The 20914-nt window shown below is 40.3% G+C and overlaps 1 protein-coding gene across 1 annotated transcript in view; it reads right to left on the bottom strand.

Moving 5' to 3' along the window:
• LOC140479150 (mannosylglucosyl-3-phosphoglycerate phosphatase-like) overlaps nt 1–20490 on the bottom strand; it is a gene marked incomplete at its 5' end in the record, with an annotated part of 55220 nt that extends 34730 nt beyond the window's left edge. The window contains 3 exons of the mRNA XM_072573114.1: nt 7550–7697; nt 14313–14896; nt 20328–20490. Of these exons, the coding sequence (XP_072429215.1) occupies nt 7550–7697; nt 14313–14896; nt 20328–20490 (895 nt within the window). The remainder of the gene's footprint in view (nt 1–7549; nt 7698–14312; nt 14897–20327) is intronic.
• Nucleotides 20491–20914: the final 424 nt, after the last annotated feature.

Genomic DNA, 20914 nt, shown 5'->3' with positions numbered 1-20914 from the left:
GCTCATAGCACCAGCAGTAATCCAGATATTACTACCCTCAAGATCCTCCTTTTTAAATTCCTGCCTAATTTTCTGTATTCTCCCTTCAGAATTTCATCCTTTTCCCTTCCTACGTCATTGGTACCAATATGTACAACGACCTCCTGCTGATTTCTCTCCTCTTTGAGAGCATTCTGCATCCTCTCTGAGACATCCTTGATCCTGGCATCGGGGAGGCAACACACCATTCTGATTTTTCCACTGCTGGCTACAGAAACGTCCGTCTGTGTCTCTGCCACAATCAATAGATTCGAGCCTGTCTTGATACCAGAAACTTGGCTGTTCGTGCTACATTCCCCTGAAAGTCCATCACCCCATTTCCTAAAACAGCATACTTGTTTGAAATGGGGATAACCATAGATGGCTCCTGCACTACCTGCCTACCTCTCCAACCTTTCTTGGAGTTAACCCATCTACCTGGCTATATCTGCGGCTTTTCTCCCTTCCTATAACTGCCATCCATCACACCTCACTGCCTCTAACTGTCACTCCAACCGATCCATTCGATCTAACAGTATTTGCAACTAATGACATTTATTGCAGCTATAATCCTCAGTAACCTGTAAACTCTCTCGAAACTCCCACATCCAACAAGAGCATTTCACTCTATTAAAGGCCATTTTGCTCCTTCCAATCTATAGACCCAGAAAATAGCACCGTCTTATTGCTCTACAAAACACTGCTCCAGGCTAACTTAATACTTATGTCTTATATTCTTAAAAATTAAATCTAGAGATAGCTCCCAATAAAAACATATAATCAAGAAAAAACCCACTCTACTCACTATTGTAGATTTACATCAAGGCTATACTTAAAACTAATCACCTGTTTCTGTGCTGTGACCTCTCCTAAACAGGCTCCTCCAAGATCAGTCGTGAATTTTGCTGTTTGGTAAGTTTTCCTAGACACACTCCGATGTCCAGCGATACATGAATTCAAACAGCAAAGGCAGTAACTGCGCAGATTCACTGCTGTGTCAGTTAGCAGCGTAGGTTTCTTTCTCTCTCTCCCTTACAGATCACGTGCTCACTGCCTTTGTCTGTCTTTCTCCCTTTTAAAAGTGCCATTGTTTTCCTAAGTTCCATAGCAATTGCAACAGCACATACAACAGCAATTGCTACTCCTGGAAATAGAGGAAATCCAACACCTAAAATATCTCATAAAAGTAGTAGCTGTTCGATCTACAAATGTTTCCTGTCCTCCATCTTGGATTACTCCATAGATTAGTAAAGCTAAGCCTTTCAAAATTAACATGATGTGGAAAACTGTCAGCTATGAATAATAGGCCTCATGCAGGATAAGGTTATCTTGCTAGTTCTTTCCCCTTTGTCCTCTCTGAAGGCAATGGCATGTGGGGCAGTATGGTCCCAAAGCTCTCTGTAAACGTTCAGTACCACATTAAGTGCTTTCCTTTCCCAACCTGAGGGCAGGTAATGAATGCCAGATCAATGATCATGCAAGCAAAATAGTTTAAAGTACAGTTTCAAGTACACAACAAAAAACAGGTATGAGGAGTCGGATTGCTAACCTAAAACATTCTATAAAATTTTAACTGCCAAGGAGAAGTGGTTTCATGTGCAATCCAAGTTAAAGCTCCAGAAAATGATATTAGGCTGTGAGCCTAGCATAATCCTGTCCACTTCTGATCTGACCCAGGTAAATTTGGAGCCCATGTGATACTGTCAGGAATATTAAATAAAATATTCAGAGAGGTAATTCACAAAGTGTGAGTTTACAGAGCATTCTGACTTTAACAGTGTCCCCAAGATGTGTGGAACTCATCAGAGTCAACAAGGCAGGGTAGGAGATTCAGCAGTTAAACCAACATGCTGAGAAGCCTTTAAGAATGAAATTGCAAAGCTTGTGACAAGCCTCAATAAAGGTTTATGCTTCCAGGATCCTCTCATGAGAGCCTAAATTAACTGCTTTGAGTCATTTCTATCTTTTCTTTTGAAGTACTTTCAACTACTTTAATCTAAATTCCCTGTGGTCAGCTTTGATTGCATCAGGAGAGCAACTTACACAACAGTAGCATGAACCTCTGACGAGGAGCAAAAGTGGCCAGCAATTCAGCAGCACCAGAAGCGGCAATACTAACAGCAACTGACTTCTTCAAAGCCATATGCACTTCATAAGGGAATGGACAAAGAGCTGTAGTTTGAAGGAGTTGAAATAGGTGACTTGGAATATTTTCTACACCCTTAATATCATCACGGCTTATCAGTTCATTCCACAATTCCTCTGAATCCCAATAAACTTTCACTCCCTTGTTTATCAAAGATCAATCAACTTCTAAATTTAAAATATTCAAATAATTCACTTCCATCAACTTTCTAGGAAGAGTGTTCCAAAGAATCTGAATTTTCAAGAATGTTTTGAAAGCTTGAAAATTGCAGCTATGTTCCCCTTAGGTGCCTGAGAGGTGATTTAGTTGAGGTGTTTAAAATACGGACATTTTTCATGGGTGGATTTCGCTGGATAAGGGGACATGAACTGCCCATCCCCAACTGCCCTGAGAGCAGTTAAGAGTCAACCACAAGAATCAGTCACATGTAGGATGATAAAGATTTTCTTCATTAAAGGGTATTGGGGAAACTGATGAGTTCTATGACAAATAACACTAGTTAATGGTCACCATTATGCTAGTTTTTTTTATTACTGAATTTAGATTTCACCACCTGCCATTGTGGGATTTAAACCAAGGTTCCCAGAATATTAACATGGGGTTCTGAATTACCTGTCCAGCAACATTATTACTATGCCACTGTCTCCCTTAGGGTAGAGTGACCAGTCATCAGGAAACACAAATTTAAGCTGATTGGTAGAAGGTTTAGAGGGGACATGAGGAAAAAACATTTATCCAGAAAGCAAGGGGGGTCTGGAATTTGCCGCCCAATTGGTGGTTGAGATAGAAATCCTCAACTCATTTAAAAGGAATCTGGACCTCAACCTGAAACAAAGCACTGCAACTTGAACGGTTGCAGACCAACTGCTAGAAAGTGGGCTTTGAATGGGTAGCTACTTTATTCAACCTTAAAGCCAAGGATTGCCCTTTGAAGGCATGGTTGATAACTCCTGCATGGAATGCTATCTGTAAATGAGAAGCAGGATATAAACAGGAGCCAAATAGGGCGGCACGGTGGCACAGTGGTTAGCACTGCTGCCTCACAGCGCCAGAGACCCGGGTTCAATTCCCACCTCAGGTGACTGACTGTGTGGAGTTTGCACATTCTCCCTGTGTCTGCGTGAGTTTCCTCCGGGTGCTCCGGTTTCCTCCCACAGTCACAAAGATGTGCAGGTCAGGTGAATTGGCCATACTAAATTGCCCGTAGTGTTAGGTAAGGGGTAGATGTAGGGGTATGGGTGGGTTGCGCTTCGGAGGGTCAGTGTGGACTTGTTGGGCCGAAGGGCCTGTTTCCACACTGTAAGTAATCTAAACCATGAAGGTGACCATAGAACCAGTCACATAGAAATGCACACTTCAGGAAACTTGACAGATCTGGAGGAGAAAGTGAGGACTGCAGATGCTGGAGATCAGAGCTGAAAATGTGTTGCTGGAAAAGCGCAGCAGGTCAGGCAGCATCCAAGGAACAGGAGAATCGACGTTTCAGGCATCAGCCCTTCTTCAGATCTGGAGGCATAATTGATTATGCTATTCCAAGAGTCTCCATTAAGGTTGTAGACTGCTGTGCTCATCACATCTCACTGCACAAAGGAGTGGAGCTACACAAAGTGACAAGTGCAGCATGATCTTCACCCAAGGAGGAAAAAAAAAGAATGTTTAAATACAGAGTGATCAGAAATCCTGTCACCTCCTTCAACTGTCAGAATCCAATGCTGTATTCACACCATTTCCTACTTTTAATAATTGCCATACTATTGACCTTAAGACCACTTTCCATGGCAAATGAGGAATGCAATAAAGGAGGAGTACAAGTAAAGTGGTTCGCTCATCGATATAAACATGAACACGACATGAACATGAATACAAAAACATTGTATGCACACCCAAGCAAATCCCCCTAATGTAACTAATAGATCTTTCTCATCCACTTTCTATTGCTTCTTTGTGGTGTAACTTCAGCTGTTTCAGTAGAACTGAAAGAAAATTTGATCATTCCCCTTCTTTGAAAAAGGGAGATGTTCTTGGTGGAATTCCTCTGGGTTTTAGAGCACAGAAAGCAGTTCCCTACCTAATCACCCCACCCAACCCAACCAATTTGTCTGCACCTCTACAAAAACAAACCCAGACATCAGGTTGCAGGCAAAATGTACGGTTCTGCAAAATGGGTGGTTCTGTTGACAGGGTGGTGTGGGGTAATGTTGGTTGGGAGTGGCAGTACCTTTGGACAGATCCCGCTGTCATGTACTCTTTTCAAATTTTCCTTGTTATAATCTACATGTACTTTCCCTTTCGAAGAGAGATAGAGAGCAGTTGGCTGCAAAGCAGTGAGGTTCACATCTTATTAAAGCAAACCTTTATACCATCCCATGTCGAAAGGTGTGGTGCTGGAAATGCACAGCAGGTCAGGCAGCATCCAAGGAGCAGGAGAATCGATGTTTAGGACATAAGTCCTTTATCATTCCTGATGAAGGGCTTACACCTGAAACAACGATTCTCCTGCTCCTTGGATGCTACCTGACCTGCTGTGCTTTTCCAGGAATATACTTTTCTACTCTGTTCTCCAGCATTTGCAGTCCTCACTTTCTCCTTTATATCATCTAATGTCAAGTAGCTAGCAGAGTTTGCAAATCACGGGCCAGCATGCACCCAGTGGCCTTCGTGTCTGCTTCTCCATCTCTACGCTTTCAACAGAGGTGGATTTCTGTGCACCCATGCTTGAGACAGACTCAGTCGGTCACTTTCTAAGGGCATGCACTATCTATCTCTGGAAATTGTGACAAAAATACACACATTTCCCTTTTCACGACGATTTCTGAGACTCAGCACGAATGTTCAGCTGTGTTAAGTTAGTTCTGCATCTTACAATGGGACCTTTTCAATACCATCCATATCTACAATACCTACTCTTGCTATTTGAGATTAGTGCCTTATTACTGTAGTTATCTCTGCTACAAAACCCACAAAGGTATGAGTATCTGAACTCTTAGAGGGTGCATAAGTTATGTGTCAGTGCATCCTCAGTGTTCACCTTGCTCTGAGAAGTCCTTAGCATGCTCCCTAATCAGAACCTCCATTCCTTCTAAAGGTCATGTTGGAGTTCAAAGAAATGAGATATTGCTGAAATAAGGAATGCATTCAAACTGAACATTGAGATATCATGATTTGCCAACTTAGTGCTAACATCATTTCAATATGAGTGAGGGTTAAGTGTCAAGTGACAATGTAAAATCCAACTCTGCCATTAGGTATATGAGTCACCCTTATTTCTCCATTGCTGATGCCTCAGTTATGTGCCAACTTGCTGACCTCCAAAGTGTCCTCCTCCACTGCTGTTAGATTTGCTATGCAGGTCCAACCTCAATTCTCTCCCTGGAATTATGCACTATCATTCCCTGCAGTAACACAAATCAGAGAAATTTAAATGTGAGAAGTGGAGTACGTGTTGGGAATGGAGAACATGGATGGGACGGGGGAATGACGATCATTACAGGATGTAAATGGCATGACAATGAATGTTGTTAACTGTTCAGCTGGAGATGAGGAGTAGGGAGAGAAAGGAAAGCATAAAATTGCAAGGTTTGTTAGCCAAAAAAATGTTGTACAAAAGAATGCTTGGGAGGTCGAATGGATGTCACCTGAAAGTCATATATGCATTGAAACATTAAAAAAAGGAGTAAGAATAGGCCATTCAGCCTTTAGAGCTTACTCCTTCATTCAATATGACCATGGCTGATTATCTAACACAATAATCTGTTCCTATTTTCTCCCCATATGCTTTGATCCTTTTAGCCCTAAGAATTATATATAATTCCTTCTTGAAAACATCCAATGATTTGGCTTCTGTAGCAGAGAATTCCATAGGTTCCTACTCTCTGGGTGAAGGCTTTTTTCCTCATTTCAGTCCTGAATGGCCCACTCCATGTATCATTAAATTGATTCCTGATTCTGAACTGGCCGGTCATTGGGGAGATCCTTATCCTCTCTAGTGCTGTACAAATTTTACAGATTTCTAGGAGATTCCCCCCTCATTCTTCTAAACTCCGGTGAATAATGTTGTAACCAATCCAGACTCTCCTCGTATATCTGATCTGCCTTCCCAGAAATCAGTCTAGTGAACCTTTACTGCAATCCCTCCACTACCAGAACATCTTCCTCAGGTAAAAGGAGAACAAAACTGCACCCAGTACTTTACACGTGTGGACTCACAATAGCCCTGTACAATTGCAGCATTCCTCTCTAGAATCTCACCATGAAGGCCTACATATTATTTGCTTTATTTACTGTCTGCTGTATCTGCATGCTTAGTTTCAGCAACTGGTGTATAACACTCAGATCTTGTTGTACTCTCCCTTTCCCAACACCATTCAGATACCATCTTCCTGTTTTGTTAGCAAATTGGATCACCTCACATTTATCCATATTTTAATCCCACATTCTAGCACTTGGCCTATTGCCTTGCAGAGTACAAGGATTCAAATGCAAATCCCGATTCCTTTCAAATGAGTTGAGAGTTTCCACTTCAACCACTAAACTGAGCAGTGAATTCCAGAAACGCACTTTTCCAAGTAACAGTAATCCCATCTCTCAATAATGATTATTTAGATTGTCTACCAAAAGGACTAAAATTATTTAGCTTATCCCTCACCCATTTTGAATAGAAGTGCAGCATTCACAGACTTCTGATCATCTGGTACTTTGCCTTTATCTATCTAGTGAGGACCAGAAAACAATCCTCAGAGCAATTGCTACTTCCTCCCTGGCTTCATTCGACAACCCAGGATACAATTCATCTGGGCCTGGTTACTTATCCACCTTCAAGGTTAATCCTCCAGTATTTCAAGACTGAAGAGTCATAATGGACTTGAAGCATTAGAGTGGCTTGGCAGGACCTATTTCCATTAATAGAGCGATCAACAACTCAGGCTATAAATGTAGAAGAAATTGATCAGAGGAAAATTGAACTTTTTTTCTCACCAAGAGGATGCTGGGGTCAAATACCTACTGATAAAAAGATTGGAAAAGGTAGCAACACTTAATATATTGCAAAATGGACTTGGAAATGCAATTTCACATTGGATGCATGTTTCTGTAATGTACGTAGCTAATTCAGACGAATATAAAAGGTTGCTCATAATCTTCTTGACTTCACCCAGTCCCTGAAAACCATAAAAGAATAGGTGTCTTTATTTCTATTTAAAATTTGAAAATTTAGCAAACTCAGCACACAAGTTGTTTCATAACCTTATAAACTGGCATTACTGATGCTAAGTAGCTGGGATAAGACTGCTAGCCAATCAGATCTCAGCTTTTCAAGCCAACTTAAAGCAAGAGCTCAGTTGTTTCTACTATATTATTTTAAATGATGGTAGTTTGAAAGCTATATACCTGAATTAAGTAATGCCACATCAGCATGAGTGGCTTCAAGCATGGCATTGGTAACAAGATTCCCTAGACTGCTCTCTGATTTTCTTACTGTAGTAAAACGTCCATCCAGTTCTACCTCTATCTGACATAGCACTTCTCCTAATAGGTGCTGAATAGGTAAAGAAAACATGCAAATTAAGATTTCTTATTTGTTTTGTACATAACTAATCCTCTAGTAAATTATAACTAGCATCTGCATTGAAGCAAATCTCAGTTTATATTAACATATGCATTAATTCTAATAATTGTAAATTAAGACACAATAATTTCAGACATGTTCATAATGTAAATCATAGACAAAATCAAACTATCCATAAATTAATTAGAGCTTTCTACTAGTAAGATGCTAACAATGGCAAAAAGCTCCACAAATGAGCAATCTACACCTTAAAGACATGTTTACCAAGAACTTTGGGATCAAAACGATGCATAAACATTTACAATACCAAATAACAATAGGTGGTCTTTTAGATTTCACAAAAAAGTCCTTCACTCAAAAATTGCCTAATCAGGTATGCCGTGTTTCACGTTCACACACCATCCTCTACATACTGTAATGAGGTCCTACTGGTTCCTGAGAGACAACCTCAGTGTTTGGGCTGACAATAGTAGAGCCAAGTTCATCCTCAGCTATGAGATTAAAGCACTAATATTCATTTAAGTTCCTGCAAGAATATTTTAATATTGGTCCATGTCTAGCATACCTAAAATAATTCCAATAATATGAAAATGGAGCATGATACTTAATTGTTTTAACATCTACCATATTTTCAAAATTATATTAGTATAGACACATGCACCTATTTGATGCAAAACATTCTACAAAAGTTATTCTGTAAACATAATATCCCTACATACAGCAGGAAGTCCAAGAGAATGCTGACTCTTTTTGAATAATTTTACCACAGTCAGGATTGCCTGATAATTGTCTTCAGCACCTTTGAGCTAGGGAGCAGAAATCAGCCTGGCCACACATTTTCACCGTCAAGTTCAGAATAACAGTTATTTAGGCAAATTATATACCATTATCATCAACATGTTCAGAAAAGTAAAAAGGACTATGGGGATGGGGAGAGCATTTTTTAAAAAATATTATTCAAACAATGAATTCAACAGTTGCCTTGGGCTGCTTTCTGCATACCAGGTTTGAAATAGAGGAAACACCAAAGTGAGATTTCAATTGAGTGAGCATTTAACTGGTCGGCCCTGTCTACGAATAAAATATGCACAAAGTCCTGGCCATCCCCAAACCTGCAGAATCAGAAAGAGAGAATATCTCCACCATAGTAAAAAACTGGGCCTGTAGCCATAAAAGAAGAATGGAAATGTCATGCTTTGCATTACATCAATCCTCCATTCTGATTTTATTAAAGCCATGTTTGAAAAAAGGTGACCATATTAAAGATTGCTTCTTTCTGGTACTATCAACTTTAGCATAGTCACAGGGAAGCCAATAAGGCACTAACTCACCAAGCAAAATGACCCTTAAATGAATGTTTCCTACCAGGAAAAGGGCAGATTTTAGGGTCAAAAGGTTGAGCTGGAGCAGGTTGATTGGAAACGCAGTTTGGTAGATGAAACAATAAATGAAAAATGGGAGAAATTTTTTTTTAAAAATGATGAATAGGGTGCAAGCTAGGTACACAGCCATGGGAAATAAGTATGTGGTATTCAAAGGTAGAGTACCCCAGATAATGAAGATAGTGATAAGAAAATAAGGAATAAAACAGCAGATGATGTATACTAGCATGTTAATAGCTATAGAAATCAGGAAGAATTTCAGAAATGCAGGAGAGGGGCTAAGGCCGGAATAAGGAAGGTTAAGAGAAACATGAGGAAATGACAGCAGGCTGCACTAAAACAAATAGTAAAATATTCTTCAAACATGTAAATGGTAAACGATTAGTGAAAGAGTGGGGTCCATAAAGAATAAACAGGGAAAGCTGTCCATTGAAGCACAGGATATTTGCTTTGTCTTTACCAAATTAGAAAATGGTGACAACGGTCCAGTTAAAAATGTGGGTGTTAAGCAACTGAGCAGTATAGTGATGGACAGAGAAGAGGTGCTAAAAAGGCTGGTAGCACTCCACATAAAGAAGTCATCAGAACTGGATGGGATACATCCTCGATTGGTGAGGGGGGTAAAAAAGCAATTTGCAGGGCTATTGGCAGAAAGTTTAGTCCAGAGGAAGACGAAGGATTGCAAATGTGACACCACTGTTTATGAAAGTGCCAAAAGGATAACCCAGGAAACTATATACCTGTCAGCATAATGTTAATATCGAGAAAACTGATGGAGGCCATAATATGGGACAAGGTAAACATACACTTTACAACAAAAATATAGATAGGTGTCCCTCCAACAACATAAGAAACTTGACACCATCCAGGACAACACAGTTCGCTTGATTGGCATCACATCCACAAACATCCAAATTCTCTTCCACTGACGCACAAGATGCACTGCAGAGATGCAAAGACCCTGAGACAGCACCTTCCAATCCATTGACCACTTACATAGAGACATACAAGGGCAGTAAATACATGGGGCAATCACCACCTGCGGGTTCCCCTCCAAGCTACTCCCCACAACAAAAATAAATACTTGACGATCAACATGGCTCGGTCAAGGGTAGGTTATGTCTGACAAATTTAATTGAATTCTTTGATGAGGTGGCACAGGCAGTGGATGTGGTGGTTTTCTTTATTCTTTGGCTGGCCAGCATTTTTATGACCTTTCCCTAGTTGCCCTTGAGAGGGTGCTGGTGAGCTGCCTTCTTGAATTACTGCAGTCCAAGTGCCAAAGGCTGATCCACAATGCCTTTAAGGGAGGGAATTCCAGGATTTTGATCCAACCCCAGTGAAAAACTGCAGTATATTTCCAAGTAAGTGTGGGGAGTAGCTTGGAGGGGAATCTGCAGGTGATGTTCCCATGTATTTACTGCCCTTACACTTCTCAATGTAAGTGGTCAACAGATTGGAAGGTGCTGTCCCAGGGGTCTTTGGTGGATTTCTGCAGTGCATCTTATAGATAATACACACTGCTGCTAGTGTGCGTCAGTGGAGAAGAAATTAGATGTTTGTGGATGTGATGCCAATCAAGCGAACTGTGTTTTCTGGATGGTGTCAAGTTTCTTATGTTGTTGGAGGGACACACATCTAGGCAAGTGGGGAAGTATTCCATTACACTCCTAACTTGTACCTTGTAGATAGTGGACAGGCTTTGGGGAGTCATGTGGTGAGTTACTCATCGCAGTATTTCCAGCCTCGGACATGCTCTTGTAGCCACTATGTTTGTGTGACAGGTCCAGTCAAGTTTCTTGGTGAATGGTAAGCCCAAGGATGTTGATACTGGGAGAATTCAGTGATGGTAACACCATTGAATGTCAAGGGGTAATGATTATATTGTCTTTTATTGGAGTTGGCTATTACCTGGACTTTGTGCAGTGCAAATGTTGTTGCCACTTGTCAGATCAGGCCTGGATATTGTCCAAACAACACTGTCCATATTGTTTCATTTGACATGACTGCTTTAATACCTGAACAGTCCCAAATGGTGCAGAACATTGTGCAATCATTAGTGAACATCTCTACTCTGACCTTATTATTGAGGCAAAGTCATTGATGAAGCAGCTGAAGATGGTTGGGCCAAGGAAACCAACATTCGGAACTCCTGCAGAGATGCTCTGGAGCTAAGATGACTGACCTCTGACAACCAGAACCATCTTCCTATGTGCCAGGTATGACTCAGACCACTGGAGAGTTTGCCTCTGATACCTATTGATTCCAGTTTTGCTAGGCTTCCTTGATGCCACACTCAGTCGAATGTAGCTTTGATGTCAAGAGCTGTCACTCTCACATCTCTTCTGGACTTCAGCTCTTTTGTCCATGTTTGAACCAAAGCTATGATGACTGCTGTGTAAGTTGTATATTTGAATTTTCAGAAGGCATTTGACACAGTGGCAAATCCGAAATGCTTAAGATTAATAGATCCTTGACAGCATGGATTTGACGTTGGCCAAAAGACAGTAAACAGAGGGAGGTATAAACGATCATTTTTCAGATTGGACACAAGTTGAAAATGGTGTTTCCCAGGAACTAGTGTCAGGATTCTTGCTTTTTCTGATTTATGGGAACGATTTGGAGGTGGGTTGAAGGAAAATTCTCTAAATTTGCAGATGACACCAAGCTCGGGAGAATAGTGAATTGTGAGGATGATGCTGGGTGACTTCAGAGGTACGCTGACAAGTTAGCAAATTGACAATCTCAATGCAGACAAATGTGACATCACGCATCATAGAAGAAATGTGGAGAGACACTTCAGACTTAACGGTACAACTTTGAGGGGATTCAAAGGCAGGGGAACTTTAGGGTTCACATGCAAAATTCTAGGAATGTGGCCAGGCAAGTTGAAACAATTGGTAAGAAGGTTGATAGGATTTATAAATAGAGGCACTGAGTATAAATGTAAGGAAGTACTGCTATATCTCTACAAAAAACAATCATGCCATCTTTGGACTACTGTGTTCAGTTAAGGATGAATGTTAAAGCCCTGGACAGAGTGCAAAGCAGATATGTGAAAATGATAACAGGACTAAGGGATGTTAGATTTAAGGAAAGATTATAAAAATTTGGTTTATTCTTCTTGGCGTAGAGAATACTAAGAGGTGACCTTACTGAGGTTTTCAAAATTCTGAACAATTTTGACAGGGGAAAGGAGGATATTCTGTTTCCACTAGTTGGGTTGTCAGTAATTATGGATCACTTTTTCAAGGCTGTCATAAGGAGAGCTAGGAATGAGATGGGGAGGTTTGTTAGGATTTGGAATGTGCTACCTAGGAGAATGGTGGAGGTGGATAGTATTGGAGGTTTCAAAAGACAGAGCTAGATATAGATTTAATAGTGATTAATTTAGAAGGTTACAGAGATGGGGCTGGAGAATGGGACTAACTGGATAGCTTTCAGGAGCTAATACAAACATGATGGGTTGAATGGCCTTCCAACTGGGGAGTCCCTACTGCAAAATTGAAGGAAAAGTGAGTTCCTGGTTTTGTTAAGAAGTTTGGAAAAGAAACCTATTGTGTGGTCTAAGAACAATCAACACCCTCAACACAAACACTTTGTCTACCTGAATCTTATTAATTTTCCAAGCCAAGACAAATATTACATAAGAAAAGTTGTCCGTAAGATTCTGAAGCTACAAATCAAGAAGTTATAAAGCAAATTTACAAGCCAGTGTATTGTTGCAAGAGAAACCCAATTTAGCATGGTGAAAAGCAGCAAAAAGTATTATCCTGCCACTTCGGATTTCTGTGGGAGCAGGTTTGGGACAGCACCAGTTTAATATGTGCAATTCGCAGAGACAGCTAACAATTTAAATGATCAATTATGTCTTTGAAAGTCCACTGTGATAATTCAACAGTTTGAAACCTGGAGTGTGAACAGCAATGTAAAATTGCTGTAATTTCTTAGTCTGTATATGATCCCTGGGTGGCTATTGTTTTAATGAAGTTATTTTGGATAACCAGGGTACCTTTGGAGAGCTGAGTGTTGGGGTGCATTTTTAAGTTGTGGGACTAGTTGTCCTTTGGAATTGTTAAAAGTGTATATGAATTTGCCCAAAGACTGCATAAACTCACTGGGAATTGTCAAAGAATATTAAATATAAATATTTGTTTTCCTAAGAGATTTGCTCAAGAAATTTTAATGTATTGATTTTTTTGGCCAAGTAGAGTTTTGTTTTTAAAGAATTGCATTATTTTATGTCATCAGCATGGCTTCGTCAAGTTTACACATTGCTGAGTTATCACGATAGTGGAAGGGAAAGTTGGCTTTGGGCCGTAAAGGGACAGGGTAGTGGGAATATGGGTACAGCTAAGCACAATTTCCAAGAAGGTCTAGAGTGGAGATAGAGGGAAATAGGGCGCATTAAGGGGTATGAAGGGACATGGGGAGTCATAGACTGGCATAGAGGATACTGACTTCATGGTCCATGTGGGTTAGATCGAGAGGCAGTATATGAGGTGGCATGGAGTGATGCAAGTGGTGAAGGTTGGAGGGGTTTTGTTAATTCTTATGAAGCAGTAGTACAGCACCAGTGTATAGAGGTGGTCCTTCTACCCAGCCATATCCACAGATTGCAGTCTCCACTCCTCCTCCAGTCTCATTGCTAGGGTGAAAGATTGGATGCAGTGGAGTTTGCCTGAGCTTTATGGATCATTCCCAGCATATCCAAAAGCAATGCATCACCTACCCTGACAAAATTCAATACCACTGTACACCTTATGCAAGATTTTTAATAATGCACTGATATAAATCTACTGAAATCTCTGGAAAATCAATGCTCCCAACACTGACGCCAAGGGTCCATGGCATCCATTTCTAAACTTTCTCCAATACAAGCAAACCAGAATTAACCCTTTGCTTCCCATCAAACAAATTTCTATCCTTCCAATTTTTCTCTCTGTAACACTTTTTTTAATGCTTTCATTGAATTTTCTATATTTTGGCATCATCCAGAAGGAAATTTTATTGAAGAAATAGTCTTTAGCTTTGTCTGATAAAATACTACTTTCACTTTGTAGTTAAGCATGTAGATGTTCTGTGCAAGAATATCATTAACTAATACTGATCCATTATCTGAACACTAAAGACAGTTGTAACATACGTATACCAGCTAAATAGATGGAAGCGGTTCATAAGATAATTACACTGGCTAACATACCTCCAGATTAAAAGTAAACTCTTGGACAATGTTGTTTACAATGATGTCTTCCTCCAATTCTTTTGTAATTTCTATCTTCTGAGTGGTACACTGGTAATTATTCTCACCAGTTCTTGTAATATCAACTTTACTTAAGCTTCGAAAATCTGATCCACTTTTGATAATAAGAGTACCATTAACTTCTGTGGTCCCATAGTCATGATCATGCCCTCCTAAAATCAGGTTCAATCCATCAGCACTCCTTGCAAGTCTAATATCATTACTCCATTTCATATGTGTCAAAGCAATTAGAAGTTCTGCACCTTTGGCTCGAAGTTCTTGAGAAAGTTGGTCAGCAACAATGACATAATCAATAAAGTTCACACTTGACTTATCAATAGTAGCCAAAGTATCAATCCATTCTTCCTCCACTAAGCCCATTAAGCCAATTTTTACACCATTCCATTCTATTATCTTGCTTTGTATGCCATGCCCTAGTGGCTCAGAAGTAAATGAATCATAGACATTGCTGAGCAACCAAGGAAAATTCATCTCAGATATAACTTCCTCCAGTAGGTCAACTCCAAAGTCAAATTCATGATTTCCTGTAAGCAGAATATATTGATGTATTTCTGATATTGTCAGATACTCAGATTTATCAAGAATATTAGACTCAATAACCAGATAACTTATAAAATCTTGCAAATAGCTCCCCTCATTACTCATGTAAGGCAAATAAAAATGCAGTGACAATAGTTATTACATTACATTGAATAAAATGTATAAATGCTAATTTCAACAAAATGTTCAGGAGAAGTTAAAGGCTACCAACTTTAAATTTAGTTTACTTTATATGCTTTCAATTGATTATCAACAAATTTTAAATTGTTTCATTCGCCTATTTTCCCTTCCTAAAAATATTCTAAAATAGCAAAAATCAGAACTGTTTGGCATCAGAGACCAAAGTGATTTTGTTTGTGGATGATAAAATGGCTATCATTACAAATTAAAAGTTACCAATTCATGAAAAGTAACTCCAACACTATTGCTCTATTTAAAATGTTCAGCCCACCCAATTGCCTTAACTTTTCAATGACATATTTTGAATGGACATTTCTGGCAATGAAACTCGTACAATAATCATGGAGCAAAGTAATAGTGCTGGAATGCTGCTGTATAAAATTTGCTCTATCCTTTTTAAGTACTGAGGTGCTTGCAGTGGAAAGTGCTATAAATAAAACAATCCTCGTTTCAATCACACGATATAGATTGGCATCTGCTTTTAAAATTCAAACACCTTTAGCCCTGGGCAAAGTTAGAAATGTCAGAAAGAAAAGCATGTTATAACCCCAAAGCATGTTTCAGAAGGATCTACTCAATAGAGAAATTAGGAACATTAAAAGATGCAGAATTTAACATAATTTTGTGACATGGCTAAGAGCTTGGTATGGAGATAGGACATGAAGAATAGGGCCAAAGGAAATATTCCCTGATTGGATGGATGGGAGAAGAGGCCCCAGTCTCAGCAATTTTATGATAAATAATTTCATCACAACGATTATCCCTTTGCTTTTATTCAGGCCATTAACAAAGTCATATTACAATACTTAAATGCTCGCAGTATATGAAACAAGGCATGTGAGCTTGTAACAGATTGAAATTGCCAGGGCCAATGTCATGGGTATTGCATAGACGTGGGCTGCAATGGGATCAAATATCCAACGATACATGATCTATCAAAAGGACCAAAGGATACATGGGCAGAGAAATGGGGTTGCCTTATTAGGAAGAAATTTAATTAAATCAATAGTAAGAGTGTGGGGTATTTTTCTCTGGAGTGTTGGAGGCTGAGGGTTGACCTTACAGAGGTTTATAAAATCATGAAGGGCATGGATAGGGTGGACAGCCAAGGTCTTGTTTCCCCAAGGTAGAGGATCCAAAACTAGAGGGCATAGGTTTAAGGTGAGAGGGGAAAAATCTATATACAGATGGGTGGTACGCAGATGGAATAAGCTGCCAGAGGTGGTGGTGGAGATGCATACAATTACATCTTTTAAAAGACATCTGGATGGGTACATTAATAGGAAGGGTTTAGAGGGATATGGGTTAAATGCTGGCACATGGGACTAGATCAGTTTAGGATATCTAGTCGGCGCTGATAAGTTGGACCGAAGGGTCTATTTCCGTGCTGTATAACTGTAACTCTGTAAGTAATATATAGTCAGAAAGCACAGAATCTGTTTCGTGTGTGTTAAGGAACTCAAAGGAGAAAAAAAGAACCCTGACTGGAGTTCTGTACAGGCCTTCTAGCAGTAATTAGAATGTGGGCAAGAAAATAAATTAGTAGAAAGAATAGACATGTAAGAAAAGCAGTATTACTGTAGTCATGGGGGATGTATTTCTACTGGGAAAATCAATTGATGGCAGGTGTCAAGAGAAGGAATTTTGGAATGTCTGTGAGATGGTTTTGTTTTACAAAGAGCAGTTTGTGGTAGAACAGACATGGGAACAGGGAATTCTGGATTTGGTGATGTGTAACGAGACAGACTTGATTAAGGAGCTTAAAGTAAAGGAACCACTAGGAGACAGTGACCATAATATGATCATTTAACCTGCAGCTCGATTGGGAGAAGCTGGAATCAGATGCAACCAATCACAATTGAGTAAAGGTGATTTAAAAAAAATTGAGGGAAGAGCTAGCCAGATTTGATTGAAAGGGGAGACTAGCAGGGAAGAAGGTGAGCAACAATGGCAGAGGTTTCTGAGATAACTTGGGTGGCAGAAATTTATCCAAAGGAAGAAGAAACATTCTAAGGGAAGGATGAGGCAACCATGGCTGACAAGGAAAGTCAGGGGCAGCAGACAAGCAAACGAATAGGTGTACAATGTGTTGAATATTAATGAAAAACACTAATGTGAAGCCTTTAAAAACTAGCACGGGATAACTAAAAAACCAGTAAAGGAAAGATGATGAAATTTGAGAGTAAGGGAGCTAGTAATATAAAAGAAGATTGCAACAGTTCTTAAAATATATAAAAGGTAAGAGAGGCAACAGGCACTGAACTGAAAATGAAGCTGGAGAAATAGCAAAGGGGTACAAAGAAAGAACAATGGAACTGAAAGGGTACTTTGCATCAGTTTTCACAGTGAAAGATACCAGCAGCATAATAGAACTTCAAGACCGAGTTGGGCAGGAGTGAGTGTAGTGGCCATCATTAAGGAGTGTGTGCTGGGAAAGCTGAAAGGTCCAAAGTGAATAAATCACCTGGACCAGATGGACTGCACCCCAGAATTCTGAAGGAGGTAGCTCAGGAGACTGTAGATACATTAGTGGCAATATTTCAGGAATCACTGAAGTCAGACGGGTTCCAAAGGACTGAAAAATGGTTAATATAACACCCCTGATTAAAAAGGGATGGAGACAGAAGACAGGAAAATATATTCGCCTCACCGTGGTCATTGGTTAAAAATTTAAGAGTACATTATCAAAGATAAGATTACTTGGAAGTGTATGATCAAATAAGGCTGAAGCAGCACAGTTTTGTCAAGGGGAGGTCATGCCTGACAACTCTGGTTGAATTCATTGAGATGGTAACAAGCGGATTAGACAAAGATGCCAGTGTATGTGATCTATTTGGATTTCCAGAAGGTGCCGCATAGGAGACTGCTAAATAAAATAAGAACACATCCATGGCATTAGGGCAAGGTACTGGCATGGACAGAAGATTAGATGACTGGCAGAAGGTAGAGAATAGGGATGAATGTGTCTTCTGTGGGAGGTTAACGGAGTTCCGCAGAGGTCCGTACTGGGACGATAAATATTCACATTATATATTAACTGTCTGTACAAACAAACTGAGGGCACTGTTGCTAAGTTTTCAGTTGACACAAAGACAGGGGGATGGACAGGCAGTGTTGAGGAAGTGGGGAGGCTGCAGAAGCACTTGAACAAATTACAAGAATTGGCAAAGTGGCAGACGGAGCACAATATGGGAAAGTTATGCAATTTGCTGGGAAGAATAGAAGCATAGAATATTTTCTAAAAAGTGAAAGGCTTTGGAAAAAGTGTCTTGGGAGTCCTAGTTCAGGATTCTCTTAAGGTAAATATGTAGGTTCAGTTGGCATTTAAAAAGGCAAATTCAATGTTAGCATTCATTTCAAGAGGGTTGGAATAAAAATGCAGAGATGTAGTGCTGAGACTGTATAAGGCCCTTGTCAGATAACATTTGGAATATCGAGAGCAGTTTTGAACCCCATATTTAAGGAAGAATTGCTGTCTTTACACGGGCTACAGTGGAGGTTTACAAGAATGATCCCAGGAATGAAAGGCTTGCCATTATGAAGAATGGTTGAGGACCCCAGGTCTGCACTTAATGGGGTTTTGAAGGATGAGGGGGAAATCTCATCGAAACTTACAGAATACTTAGAGGTCTGGATAGATGTTTCCACCAGTAAGAGAGAGGAGGTCCTGACTGCACAATCTCAGAGTGAACACCCTTTAGAACTAAGATGAGAAGGAATGTCTTCAGCCAGAGGGTGGTTATTCTGTGGAACACATTACCGCAGAGGGCTGTGGAGGCCAAGTCTTTGAGTGTATTTAAGGGATCAATGCTTACAGGGAGAAGGCAGGAGAATGGGGTTGAGAAATATATCAGAGCTGAAAAATGTGTCGCTGGAAAAGCGCAGCAGGTCAGGCAGCATCCAAGGAGCAAGAGAATCGACGTTTCAGGCATAAGCCCTTCTTCAGGAATGAGGAAGGTGTGCCAAGCAGGCTAAGATAAAAGGTAGGGAGGAGGGACTTGGGGGAGGAGCATTGGGAATGCAATAGGTGGAAGGAGGTTAAGGTGAGGGTGATAGGCCGGAGAGGGGGTGGGGGCGGAGAGGTCGGGAAGATGATTGCAGGTCAAGAAGGCGGTGCTGAGTCCGAGGGTTGGGACTGAGATAAGGTGGGGGGAGGGGAAATGAGGAAGCTGGACAAATCTGCATTCATCCCTTGTGGTCGGAGGATTCCTAGGCGGAAGATGAGGCGCTCTTCCTCCAGGCGTCGTGTTGCCATGGTCTTGCGATGGAGGAGGCCAAGGACCTGCATGTCCTTGGCGGAGTGAGAGAGGGAGTTAAGGTGTTCAGCCACGGGGCTGTTGGGTTGGTTGGTGCGGGTGTCCCAGATGTGTTCTCTGAAATGTTCCGGTTACTGCACCCGATGTGGCCTTCTCTACATTGGGGAGACAGGCCGCCTACTTGCGAAACGTTTCAGAGAATTTCTAGGAATCCTCCGACCACAAGGGATGAATGCAGATTTGTCCAGCTTCCTCATTTCCCCTCCCCCCACCTTATCTCAGTCCCAACCCTTGGACTCAGCACCGCCTTCTTGACCTGCAATCTTCTTCCCGACCTCTCCGCCCCCACCCCCTCTCCGGCCTATCACCCTCACCTTAACCTCCTTCCACCTATCGCATTCCCAACGCCCCTCCCCCAAGTCCCTCCTCCCTACCTTTTATCTTAGCCTGCTTGGCACACCTTCCTCATTCCTGAAGAAGGGCTTATGCCCAAAACGTCGCTTCTCCTGCTCCTTGGATGCTGCCTGATCTGCTGCGCTTTTCCAGCAACACATTTTTCAGCTCTGATCTCCAGCATCTGCGGTCCTCACTTTCTCCTGAGAAATGTAATCAGCCATGACTGAATAGCTTAATTCTCCTCCTATATCTTATGGTCTTATCTGTTATGACTGACCAACCACATTCAACTCTGCCCATGTGGAATTTTTCTCCATTTAGGCCTTAAGTTCTTATTCAACCATTTCATACCATCATATTTCCATGAACTTACTACCCCATCATCTTTTATTCATGGTATCTGCAATACAGTCTGGTTAAAATTATACCAATTTATGGAAGAAGAAAAAGAACAAATAAAACTTCTAACTATTCAGATAAATATCACAGGGTCAGAGTTCTTAATGATTTAATAGTATAAGTGGTACAAGAAAGACAAATGAAAACAGTAATTAATGATGTGTGACATTAAAAATGTACTCACCAAATACTGCACACTGTACTCCAAAAGCATTAAGAATTGGTATCATGTGCCGTCCTTTTGTGGTGGTACTTAAGAGTGAAGGATTTAAACAATCACCACTAAAAAGGATCAGGGGATTAAGTGTTTTATACTGTTTTAAAGCAGTGGAAAACCTGTTAAAAAGTTATTTGTGAAATAAGTAAAATTCAAGCAAAAATGAGCAAATTACTTGAAGTTATACTCAAAACTATGCACATTTAAGGAGAATGAAATATGTTCAACGTTTGCTTGCAATATATCACATATTTTCAAACATTTAACATTTGAAACAGTTCAACAATCATCTCCTGTCACAGCCACCTGAGCTTGTACATATAGATAATAAATACAATAAAATGCTGAAAGAGTTTGAAGTAAACATAGGTTTTCTGTGTGTTAATTCAGATTAGAACACAAGAAATAGAAACAAGAGTAGACTAAATGTTCTATTGAGCCTGGTCCACCATTCAATGATGAACTTATGCTTCAACTCCACTTTCCCATCCATCCCTGCATCCTTAGATTACCTGGAAGAACAAATGTGTCAACTTCAGCTTAAAATATAGTCA

The sequence above is a fragment of the Chiloscyllium punctatum genome, chromosome 1 (assembly GCF_047496795.1).
Source record: "Chiloscyllium punctatum isolate Juve2018m chromosome 1, sChiPun1.3, whole genome shotgun sequence".
Lineage (NCBI taxonomy): Eukaryota > Metazoa > Chordata > Chondrichthyes > Orectolobiformes > Hemiscylliidae > Chiloscyllium > Chiloscyllium punctatum.
The sequence above is the reverse complement of the archived record's forward strand: the minus strand, read 5'-3'. Positions and strand labels throughout refer to the sequence as shown.